The 12,041-nt window shown below is 42.3% G+C and overlaps 1 protein-coding gene across 3 annotated transcripts in view; it reads right to left on the bottom strand.

The window, feature by feature from the left end:
- Positions 1-19: 19 nt before the first annotated feature.
- LOC118385846 (coiled-coil domain-containing protein 141-like) overlaps positions 20-12,041 on the bottom strand; it is a 36,970-nt gene continuing 24,948 nt past the window's right edge. For 2 of the 3 annotated variants that reach the window (XM_052522659.1, XM_052522657.1), the window contains exons 18-26: positions 6,296-6,436; positions 5,969-6,166; positions 5,536-5,719; positions 5,222-5,334; positions 4,995-5,126; positions 4,625-4,809; positions 2,656-2,986; positions 1,538-2,445; positions 20-888 (exon numbers count right to left, since the gene is read on the bottom strand). In XM_052522659.1, the coding sequence (XP_052378619.1) occupies positions 603-888; positions 1,538-2,445; positions 2,656-2,986; positions 4,625-4,809; positions 4,995-5,126; positions 5,222-5,334; positions 5,536-5,719; positions 5,969-6,166; positions 6,296-6,436 (2,478 nt within the window). In that variant the 3' untranslated portion in view covers positions 20-602. The remainder of the gene's footprint in view (positions 889-1,537; positions 2,446-2,655; positions 2,987-4,624; positions 4,810-4,994; positions 5,127-5,221; positions 5,335-5,535; positions 5,720-5,968; positions 6,167-6,295; positions 6,437-12,041) is intronic. The other variant, XM_052522658.1, reaches the window with a different exon arrangement.

Below are 12,041 nucleotides of genomic sequence, written 5' to 3'. Positions count from 1 at the left end.
AATTCATGAAACCTTTGACTCGGAAGCTGCATTACTTTATTTAAAATACATTTAATAAGGTCATTTGGCTGAAACAATTTACCATCTAATCTCCGAGCTTTGAAGTTTAGGATGGGCGTAATACAATAAAAGAGAAATTGGCTAAATGACTGATTTTAGCATTTTATTCGTAAATTAATACCTTGATTCTGTAATTGGAGACCATTTTAGTCATGGAGGCACAGACTCAACGCACTGACTCTGACTTTCTAAACAAAAGTATACGAAGGAGTTGAAAGTATACGAAGGAGTTGAAAGTATACGAAGGAGTTGAAAGTATACGAAGGAGTTGGTTGAGATATAAATTAATTGAGATTATACTTTTATGCAGAGATTAAATACAAATCTACAAAATAAATGAACCCGACCTTCATACACACAGGTGGTTTTGGGTGTAATAGGGTGGTGGTGGTGTCCAGGTTTGGAGGTGACACCACATGCATCCATACAGTTGAAGTTAGGGTTACCCAGTGTACTACTGTTCAAAGTCAACACTACTTCCCATTTTTGTGAGAGTGGAAAAGGTACTGGCAGTAAAAAGCTTAATATATTTGTTTCTTTCTTCATAAGAGCAGTAGGTACAGGAGATACAGGAGAAAACACAGAGTGCCAAAACAAGTGTGCCAGTTCAGTTTGAGAAGAGGGCAGCTGGGATCGGGACATCTGTTGTTACCTGCATTCACCTGAAGGGCGGCGCTAGAAGATAGGGTGCCACTTGAGTTGACGGCACCACACACATAGAGACCTGCGTCGGCCTCAGTGACTTTCTGTATAAACAATGCATGTTTGCCTTCTTTTTGGGACAGTTCTATGTGCTCATCATTGGTCAGTTTCTCTCCATTCTTGAACCTAAAGCAAGAAGTCAATTATCACACAATCACACAACAAGAAAAACACAAATCACATTCCTATTTATCAAAGGGTGAGCTGAAGCACAATCAATCAAAACAACTAGATTATTTAAAATTAGAGCGTGCCATTAATGATCAAACGTGGTATCAAAGTTGTGTTATTAAACAGGAATCAAAACAAAAGGCGAGATAAGTCAAACAACAGTAAAGGATTTTACTCCAATAAATTCATATTATGTTATCCACAAAACATGACTTGTGGATTCAGATTTAACACTACTTATGCAGTTTAGAAATCTATCTTATAATTTCTCAATGTGTCCTTTCCTTTCCACCTGAATGATCCTTTTGGAATTGATTAATAAAATATCCCCAACACATAAAGCAGTGACTGTTAATACTACTGTAACCAGACTTTTCACGCTTATGAAGAGTAAAATTAATACAGATTATATTAAAATAATGAAGTTCTACTGTTCCATTTCTACTTGCACCAATACTCCATCTGTGTCAGAAATGACACCTTGACCTATACCCTTTAGAGTGCACTACTTCTGGCCAAAAGTAGTGCACAACATAGGGAATAGGATGCCACTTCAGAGGCAGATTCTATGATAATGAATGACTAAAGTCTATGAGCTACCCACCATGTTAAAGTAGGCTCTGGAAATCCAGTGACCTCCACTTCCAGGGTCACAGGCGACCCCTCCATAACTGTGGGACTAGACAGTAGTTTGGAGAAGTGAGGAGGGCCCTGGCCTGCTAGGGTGCTCCCCATGGACCGGCTGGTACCAGGCAGCCTGATCTCTTCTCTGATGGCTGTGGGATTGCAGAGGTCTGGGTCTTGGCCCTGGTCTGTGAGTGTGACTGCTGTGGTGGTTAATGGGGAGGGGGTAGCATGCGTGTTAAGAGTGCTAGCGGCGGCAGCAGCAGCGGGGAAGGCAGATCCTCGGACCATCATGGTGCTAGGGTCATGCACTTTCTCCTGCGTCTCTGTGACAGAGCTCTCATGCACGGAATACACGGTCTGGTGGCACTCGTTTAGGCCTGGGGGGCCGACCGGTGGAAGATTTGGGAGGTTGGCGATGCCCCTGCTTTTCATAATATTGAAGAGTGTGTTTGAGACCAGGCTTGGTGCTGGGACAGTCAGGGGGCTGTGGACGAAAGAAGAGGACTCTGGTCTGAAGTTGGTGTTGAGGCCCCCTGTAGGAGAGGGACAGCTTACAGTCTGCTCTCTGATCCTCTGTTGGCTCTGGCTGTTGCTGTAGTCATTATGTGTGGAGTGTAACTGGTGGCTGTACTGGTTGATGTGAATGGTGTGGGACTGGGAGCTGAGACAGAAACCATCCAGGTCCAGGTCATTCTCTGATAGGACGATGTTGGACTCTGGGGTCTCGGAAAGCGGGGGCAGGGAGATGTCGTCGGGGGAAGTGCACTCATATTCGTCGTTGGACAGGGACTCTTCTGTCATGAGGTTATGCCGCTGAAGGTTCCTCTCCGTCAGACCACCTGCGGGCGGCAGCAGAAGTGATGCATCCTGGGGGAAAGGCTCACCCTGTAAGGATTAGAAAAAATAAACAATCAGAGAGAGGTCAAAATAAAAGCATGTCACATACAGATCCCTTATGTATGGGGTCTTGGGACAGAAAACCCCAGTAGTAGTGAAGTATGATAAGTCATGATAATACCTCAAAAAACAAAAAGGACTTCAGGAAATGAAAAACAACAGGGGAAACCAATTGTTTGAGGACTTAAGAAGACGAACCTGATCAGTATTAGAAGTATGAAACCCAGGGAAGTTCCTCTGAGCAGGGCCCTGTCTCTCCTTCTTCTGGAACTCTCTCTGTATATCAGAGAAGCTGGGAGCCGAAGCGAAGGCAAGAGGAGAAATAATAGTAGGAGGGGTGACCAGAGACTTGATTCCTGCCTCGTTGAGCATATGGACTTTCCTGTCTCTCTCCAGCGGTGAACAGGACAGGTTGAAGGTCTGTGTACATGAGAAGGAGGTGCTCAGCTGCTCTTTTCTCTCCATCGTCAACCTGCTGGTGATAGTCTCCACTCTGCTGGTCTCCGAGCACAACCCCCGGGTATGATACCTATAATAATTATAATAATACATGGGTTTTATAGAGCGTTTTCATGGAGCCAAAGTCTATTTATAATAGCTACAAAGAAACAGAATAAACCAAAAAAGAAAATCAACAATACAAAAAATTTAAGGGGAGAGGAATCTGTGTGTGTGAGTGTATGTGTGTGTGTGCGTGTGCAGGCACGTGCACAGATAGGAGTCAACCTGTGCCCAGCACATGCCCCTTTGCTGTCCCATCCGCCACTGCCCTTTTGGGTGGTGGTATACGTATTATATTTTTTATAAAGTTTTGTCATTGTTGCCTGCAAGTTGTGGCAACAAGTTCGCCACACCCACATTCACACCTTGTCCGTTGGTTGTACTTGTTGGTCTGCCCTGTACAGACCTTGCGCAAGCCCGGTATCCAAACATGCATGGCTTGAGATGCAGTCAACGTTCAAGCTACCTAGTTAGTAAATATCAACACTACTGCTACAGAGGCATAACATTTGATTAACATCACCAATATTTGGTCTGGTTGACTGATACACGCAAAACAGAGGCAGAAAGAGAGTAGATAGGCTGCAACAACGACACTCGCTCCGAACCAACTCCATCCCTTCCTCAGTCGGCAGCAGCAACACAGATAGTCTAGACCAGGGGTTCTCTTTCTTCACTCAGGCCCCCCATCCAGCATTGGAGAACATCCCACTCTCCCGCCATGTCTATTTCTATGGGCACAAGCACTGTTCATGACACAAACTGTTTACACCCTTCTTGTTGGTGGAGAGAATGTTGCAGTTCTACATATTTTGCCATGCCTAATGTTTATTCATGTGATATTTGAGTGACTCAAACATTACAACAAAATATATGGGCTAAAAAACTTTTGCTGACATTGGCTAGTTAATCTGGACATTTCTTTACATTTCTGTTAAGTTATAAATAACTCTCTAAGGTATGCAATGACTGACAAGACAAGAATAAAACTACCCAAATACGAAATTACACCTTGTGCATTATACTGTGTTCAGACATTGAATATCCCTTTGAGCATGGTGAATGTATTAATTACGTTTTGGATTGTGTATCAATAAACCCAATCACTACAAATATACAGGCGTCCTTTCTAACTCAGTTGCTGGAGAGGAAGGAAACCACTCAGGGTTTTCACCATGATACCAATGGTGACTTTAAAACAGTTACAGAGTTAAATGGCTGTGACAGGAGAAAACTGAGCATGGATCAACAACATTGTAGTTACTCCACAATAATAACAAAATTGACAGAGTGAAAAGAGGGAAGCCTGTACAGAATAAAAATATTCCAAAACATGTATCCTGTTTGCAGCAAGGCACTAAAGTAATATATTTTGTTGCAGAAACAAATATTCCTATGCTCATGGGGATGCCCGTTAACACCTGTCCCCTGAAAGGTCTGTGCACGGCCCTGTGTGTGTGTGTGTGTGTGTGTGTGTGTGTGTGTGTGTGTGTGTGTGTGTGTGTGTGTGTGTGTGTGTGTGTGTGTGTGTGTGTGTGTGTGTGTGTGTGTGTGTGAGTGAGCGAGCGAGCGAGCGAGCGAGTGAGTGAGTGAGTGAGTGAGTGAGTGAGTGAGTGAGTGAGTGGAGGATGTACGTGTAGATAACGGTGGTGGTGGTTGAAGGTACCTGCTCTCTGATAACACTTTGTTGTGATGTTCTGGGTGGAGTTTATCTGGTAGTTCCTGGCTCCTTGTTTTGCGGATTTGAGGTTTCTTGCTTCTTGTGTTTTCAATTATTTTGATGGGTACCTCTTTCCCGTTCATTCCCATGGTTAGTTCGGGAGTGTGTCCAGTTTCTTTTAGCTCAGACTGCTGAAATCATACATTATAATGTCCCAAAAATAAATGAAACCCACATTTCACACAGTATGATAAAAAACTGTGAGACTGAAAATATATAAATATTTTTTGACAGATTACAGATGGTTTCAGAAGTGGGATCCAAAACTCACTGAAGCCAACAAAATGGTGTATTGTTTCCTTATCAATAAACATACCACATCAAGAGACTCCTGGGGGTACATCTCAGCTTTCTCTGTTTCTTGGTTAGATTTTTTCTCTTGTTTGTTTTCCTCTTGTATGTCATTATCCAATTCTTTTATTTCAGGCTCCTGCTTCAAAGCCTCAGTCTGAAATTAGAGAACAATCACATATTTTCAAGAGGCATTTTCTAGTAAAATATCTAAGGAAAATAACCAGGCAAAAAAGTTTTTTTTCATCGTACCTGTAGTTTAGCCTCCAAATCCATCAATCCATTAGATAGTTCCTTTATCGATTCCACTATCTCATTGTGTCTGGTGACAGTTTTCTCAGTATATTTATTTCCCTCCTCAGCACCTGTACATTAAAAACAGTTCATACAGTGCTCAATGCCAGTGTCATGGGTGTGACTTCCAATAAGGACAGGGGGACATGTCCCCCCACATTTTGAAATAGCATTTTTGGTCAGCTTTATGTTGGAATAATTTTTCTTACTCCCAAAAAGCTGACCATAAGAATTCTGTCTAAAGTCAAGATGGTGGTTTATTGTTTCCTTACCATGCAGACAGACAGCCAGTTCTGTGATTTGGCTGATCCTCTCCTCTTGCTGGGGCACAGTGGGCCAAACAAACTTCTCAAACTGCTTGTATAGAATAGACACTGCTTCCCTGGTCTTACACTGGGAAGAGTACTTCCCTACTCTCACAATTGTAGCACTTGCTTCATCACACCAGAAGTTATACTGAAATTCAAAAGCAGAAAAAATCGTGAAGACAATTGCGGCAGATATTAGGCGAACACAAAATACGCTATATCCAATTCCTCCATTTCCTTTATGACGCTTTCTGACAAGATGTTATTGGATTTTTTTATCGACATTTTTTTTCAAGTGGAGGGTAAACTATTGGCAAGTGTTGGCTATTGGCAAGTTTACCCTCCACATTGGCAAGTGGAGGGTAAACTATTTTGTCTTATGTTTCTCCATCCACACCTCATCCATGGCTTGCTGCAGCTTTACGCTCATGTCCAGATTCTGCTTGTACTCCTCCACAGTCTTGTCAAAGTCCCCCAGCTGTCTCTGTAGCTCATTAACAGCATCCTCTATCTCTCTGGGGCTACTGCCTATTAGTTGCTTCTCTGTGCTGGAAGTCACTTTAACTGTAAATACCTGCACCCGTTTCTGCAATATCTGGATCAAGAGAGAAAGAGGCAAACAAAATATGCATGACCTAGGAATAATTTCAAAACCATTGAACAGCAGGGAATGAGGGAAATGTGATTTTGTTGTTGTTGTAGTGGCAAACAGGGTGTGTCTCACCTGTAACTTTTCAACATAAATCTCGATCTGCTGGATTTGGTTTTTCACTGCTTTCAGGTTCCTTGACTTGTCGTTTTTCTTCATATAATTGAACTTCAAGTTGTTGAATTTCTTCTTGAGGTCCTTGAATGACTTTCTCAGCTGAAATGAAAAGAATCATGATCTATTAATAACAAATATTTTAAATCAGAATACAAAACATTTAAATCAGTTAAGACATAAAAGCCTCATATCATCATCATCATCATCATTTACATTTACATTTAAGTCATTTAGCAGACGCTCTTATCATCATCATCATCCTGTGTTTCTTATCTGCGTTGACATGTAAATCCATTGTAATTCACTCCCGTTAATACAGTTACAGAACATTGAACAAGTACCATCTAACAGCACCACCAGAGATATGAAGGAGGGGGAGGGCTGGGTTAGGGTATCCTATCTTGGCAGGAAAACAGAAAAGTGGAGCAGAGCAGGGTTGGATTCAGATTCACTCAGTGTAAGGATTATTTTGGTGCATTTATTGGCTAAGACTGGAGACATGATTTATACAGTAGGGCCATTTCTGTATCAGCCGACGGGCTTCTGCAGAGGTGTAGAGTCTCCGAATGACCAGCTCATATGTCAGACAAGGACAGCTGCAGCCTAACCAGCCTCCCTGTACATCCCATTTTGGGAACCTCGTATAACTATATCTAACTATCTTTTTCCCTAGCTGAGATGGGTACATGGGGAGTGTCTGTTTCACACACACACACACACACACACACACACACACACACACACACACACACACACACACACACACACACACACACACACACACACACACACACACACACACACACACACACACAACCGTGGTATATGCGTCAACATCAAACGTGGGAAAATCCTATGCATTATCATTAACAGCAGACTTGTACATTTACTCAGTGAAACCAATGTACTGAGCAAATGTCAAATTGGCTTTTTACCAAATTACCGTAAGACAGACCATGTGTTCACCCTGCACACCCTAATTGACAAACAAACAAACCAAAACAAAGGCAAAGTCTTCTCATGCTTTGTTGATTTCAAAAAAGCTTTTGACCTATTTTGGCAAGAGGGTCTGCTATACAAATTCATGGAAAGCGGTGTTGGGGGAATTTAGGGAACTCAGTGAGGAACACTGTATACGGCCCAGGAGGTAGATAGTAGATATAAAAAGTGATTGAGTAGGCTGCATAGATTTCATGACTAGAAGCTCAAAAGATGCAGTCATTTTTCTTTTTGTAAATTTAAATTTGCTATTGTAAATGTTAGCAACATTTGTGGTGTCCGTGGGGGATATGGTCACTCGTGTAACCAGGAGGAGAGGCCTCATTTAACATAGTAAATTCATCAGGCTTAAGCCATGTTTCAGTCTGGCCAATCACATCAATATTATGATGAGTTAATTGACTATAACTGCCTTGGAAGTGAGGGATCTAACATTAAGTAGCTCTATTTTGAGATGCGAGATATCATAATCTCTTCAATAATGACAGGAATGGAGGAGGTCTTTAATCCAGTGAGATTGCTAAAGCGAACACCGCCATGTTCAGTTCTGCACAGATTCTGTCAGACCTGGGCCCTGACAGTAAATCTCAATAAGACAAAAATAATGGTGTTCCAAAAAATGTCCAGTTGCCAGGACCACAAATATGAATTCCATCTAGACACGGTTGCCCTAGAGCACACAAAAAACGATGCATACCTCGGCCTAAACATCAGCGCCACAGGTAACTTCCACAACGCTGTGAACGAGCTGAGAGACAAGGCAAGAAGGGTCTTCTATGCCACCAAAAGGAACATAAAATTCAACATACCATTTAGGATCTGGCTAAAAATACTTGAATCAGTTATAGAACCCATTGCCTTTTAAGGTCTGGGGTCTGCTCACAAACCAAGAATTCACTATATGGGACAAACACCAAATTGAGACTCTGCAATGCAGAATTTTGCAAAAATATCCTCAGTGTCAAACACCAAATAATGCATGTAGAGCAGAATTATCAAAATCCAGAAAAAAGCCATTAAATTCTACAAACACCTAAAAGGAAGCGATTCCCAAACCTTCCATAACAAAGCCATCACCTACAGAGAGATGAACCTGGAGAAGAGTCCCCTAAACAAGCTGGTTCTGGGGCTCTGTTCACAAACATAAACACACCCTAAAAGAGCCCGAGGATAGCAACACAATTAGACCCAACCAAATCATAAGTAAACAAAAAGATAATTACTTAACACATTGGAAAGAATTAACAAAAAAACAGAGCAAACTATAATGCTATTTGGCCCTAAGCAGAATACCTGACCACTGTGATTGACCCAAACTTAAGGAAAGCTTTGACTATGTACAGACTCAGTGAGCATAGCCTTGCTATTGAGGAAGGCCACCGTAGGCAGACCTGGCTCTCAAGAGAAAGACAGGCTACGTGCACACTGCCCACAAAATGAGGTGTATGACCATATTAGAGACACATATTTCCCTTAGATTACAAAGATCCACAAATAACTTGAAAACAAACCAAATGTTGATAAACTCCCTTATCTACAGGGTGAATGAAATACCAGTGCCATCAAAGCAGCAATATTTGTGACCTGTTGCCACAAGGAAAGGGCAACCAGTGAAGAACAAACACCATTGTAAATACAACCCATATTTATTTCCCCTTGTGTATTTTAACAATTTGCACATAATATGACATTTGAAATGTCTAATATTTTTTTACTTTTGTGAGTGGAATGTTTACTTTAAATGTTTATGGTTTATTATCTACTTCACTTGCTTTGACAATGTTAACATATGTTTTCCATGCCAATGAAGCCCTTAAAGTGAATTTTGAGAGAGAGAAACAAGAAGGAAACATTAAGGAAAGTCTGTTTGATGTCTCAAAGCAATTACTGTATAGCTACTGAGCCAGATGCTACGGAGATGTAACTGAGACCTGACCCACTGATAACTTAATAGAACCAAAGTAAATAGCCTTTAGAGAACTATAAACATACCCATTAAGAAATACTATTTCGAGATTACAGATGACAAAGATTCCCATGCATATGTTACGTTCCCCAGTTACTGTGTTGTAGTTTGTATTTGAGTGTGTTTCAGGAGATGGCTTCCTGAAATCCCCAAAGCAGCTGATTGGTCGACTCCACAGCTAATTGGATCTGACCCCGCCCCCTCGTCAAGTTACAGCTGTATCCCATTAGACTCCTTCTCCAGTTATAAAAGCCAGTTGTTCAGGAGAGAGATCATTGCTGGGAGGTCATTGAAGAAAGATGATTGCTGGGGCCTCCCGGGTGGCGCAGTGGGTAAGGGCGCTATACTGCAGCGCCAGCTGCGCCATCAGACTCTGGGTTCGTGCCGCGACCGGGAGGTCCGTGGGGCGACGCACAATTGGCCTAGCGTCGTCCGGGTTAGGGAGGGTTTGGCAGGTAGGGATGTCCTTGTCTCATCACGCACCAGCGACTCCAGCGGGTCGGGCGCAGTGCGCGCTAACCAAGGTTGCCGGGTGCACGGTGTTTCCTCCGGTGCGGCTGGCTTCCGGGTTGGATGCTCGCTGTGCGCAGTGCGCCTTGTTGGGTTGTGTATTGGAGGACACATGACTTTCAACCTTCGTCTCTCCCGAGCCCGTACGGGAGTCGTAGCGATGAGACAAGAGAGTAGCTACTAAAACAATTAGATACCCCAATTTCGTGGTATGTTCCGTGTGAGTTTGTTGCTCAGTCAGAGCCTATTTGATGACATCAGTGTGTTTGAAATTGTTAATATTCTGTTTCATTTGTTCCCAGGGGGTAAGGGAGTGCAAGAGGTTAGGAAAAGTAGGCATACCCATAGTATAGTCTTGAAGTGGTAAGACCTGGGCGGACCACCCCCCTGTATTTTGGTAAGGTAAGATAGGTACGGGCAGGTAAGATAGGAGAAGGGGCATTGATATTTACTTTCTTTGCTTTGGTTCCGTCCAGACCCTTTTCCCCATATTACCGTGCGAAGGAATAAATTCCTAGTAAACGGCAAATTCTCTGCCTTTTGTCATCCTTACTCACACCTACAGTCCATACCTCTTTCACTTCACGGAGAGTTGAGTTGTAGCAGGGTGTTGCGTAACAGTATGATAGAAATATACTGTATGTGATCGTAAGTTATAAGCAAGGTTTGAAATTATACATTTGTCAAATATTATGTTTGGGCTTCTTGCGGTCAATTTGCAGTCTAGAATTTATGCTCCGCCCCCTGACCATCCGCTCAAGAAAAAAATGGGCCTTTAGTTTGCAGAACCAGAGAAGTATGGCCCTTGAGGGAAGTAGACCTAGTTTAGGCTGTGCTACTGTATGAGGGTACGGTCTGAGAGCTTAATCGGCTTTAAATTGAGTCTCACCCCAGCTGATGGGCAGCAGCAACTGCTCCTGCTAATAAAATACCATGTCTACTCATCCATATTTATAAAAGGCTGTTGGCTAGTCAAAGTGACATCTAAAGTTGACATTTTTTGCCTTTTAGCTAAGCCTAACCCTTTTCCTAACCTGCTGCGTTAGTTCTCTTAACCTGCTACAAAAGGTCAATCCTGGTCAATTCTGATAAGCTATATCCCATCTGTCTATTTCATGGCACAGCAAAGAGAGAAAGTCCCTCCTTTCAATTTCTAAGCTAAATTTATTTCAATTTCATACCATTACAGCTTAATACTTATATGAAATACTTAGTAGTTACTAATGTATCTTTATTCATGCACAAAAACATTATTGTAGAGTGGTCTGTACGATTACATAAGACATGATCGGAGTTTATTCCATGTCAATGCAGGAAGTAAACAGAAATTCCTATACTATTTAATAAGGCAATTGACATTGGAATTTCAATTTACTGTACTTCCTGATTTTAAATGGAATTAACACCAACTTTTAAATATAGTGCATTCGGAAAGTATTCAGACCCCTTGACCTTTTCCACATTTTGTTACATTACAGCCTTATTCTAAAATGTACTGAATACATGTTTCTCCTCATCAATCTATACAAAGTGTAGACAAAGCGAAAACAGGTTTTTTTACATAAGTTTTCAGACCCTTTGCTATGAGACTCAAAATTGAGCTCAGGTGCATCCTGTTTCCATTAATCATCCTGGAGATGTTTCTACAACTTGATTGGAGTCCACCTGTGATAAATTCAATTGATTGGACATGCTTTGGAAAGGCACACACCTGTCTAGTTAAGGTCCCACAGTTGACGGTGCACGTCGGAGCAAAAAAACAAGCCATGAGGTCGAAGGAATTGTCCGTAGTCCGAGATAGGATTGTGTTGAGGCACAGATCTGGGGAAGGGTACCACAACATGTCTGCAGCATTGAAGGTCCCCAAGATCACAGTGGCCTCCATCATTCTTAAATGGAAGAAGTTTGGAACCACACAAGAAGCCTGGCCAAACTGAGCAATCGGGGGAGAAAGGTCTTGGTCAGGGAGGTGACCAAGAACATGATGGTCACTCTTACAGAGTTCCTTTGTGTAGATGGGAGAACCTTCCAGAAGGACAACCATCCCTGCAGCACTCCACCAATCAGGCCTTCATGATAGAGTGGCCAGACAGAAGCCACTCCTCGGTAAAAGGCACATGACAGCACGCTTGGAGTTTGCCAAAAAGCACCTTAAGGACTCTCAGGCCATGAGAAACAAGATTTTCTGGTCTGATGAAACCAAGATTGAACTGTTCAGCCTTAATGCCA

This window comes from Oncorhynchus keta, chromosome 7 (assembly GCF_023373465.1).
Source record: "Oncorhynchus keta strain PuntledgeMale-10-30-2019 chromosome 7, Oket_V2, whole genome shotgun sequence".
NCBI lineage: Eukaryota > Metazoa > Chordata > Actinopteri > Salmoniformes > Salmonidae > Oncorhynchus > Oncorhynchus keta.
The sequence above is the reverse complement of the archived record's forward strand: the minus strand, read 5'-3'. Positions and strand labels throughout refer to the sequence as shown.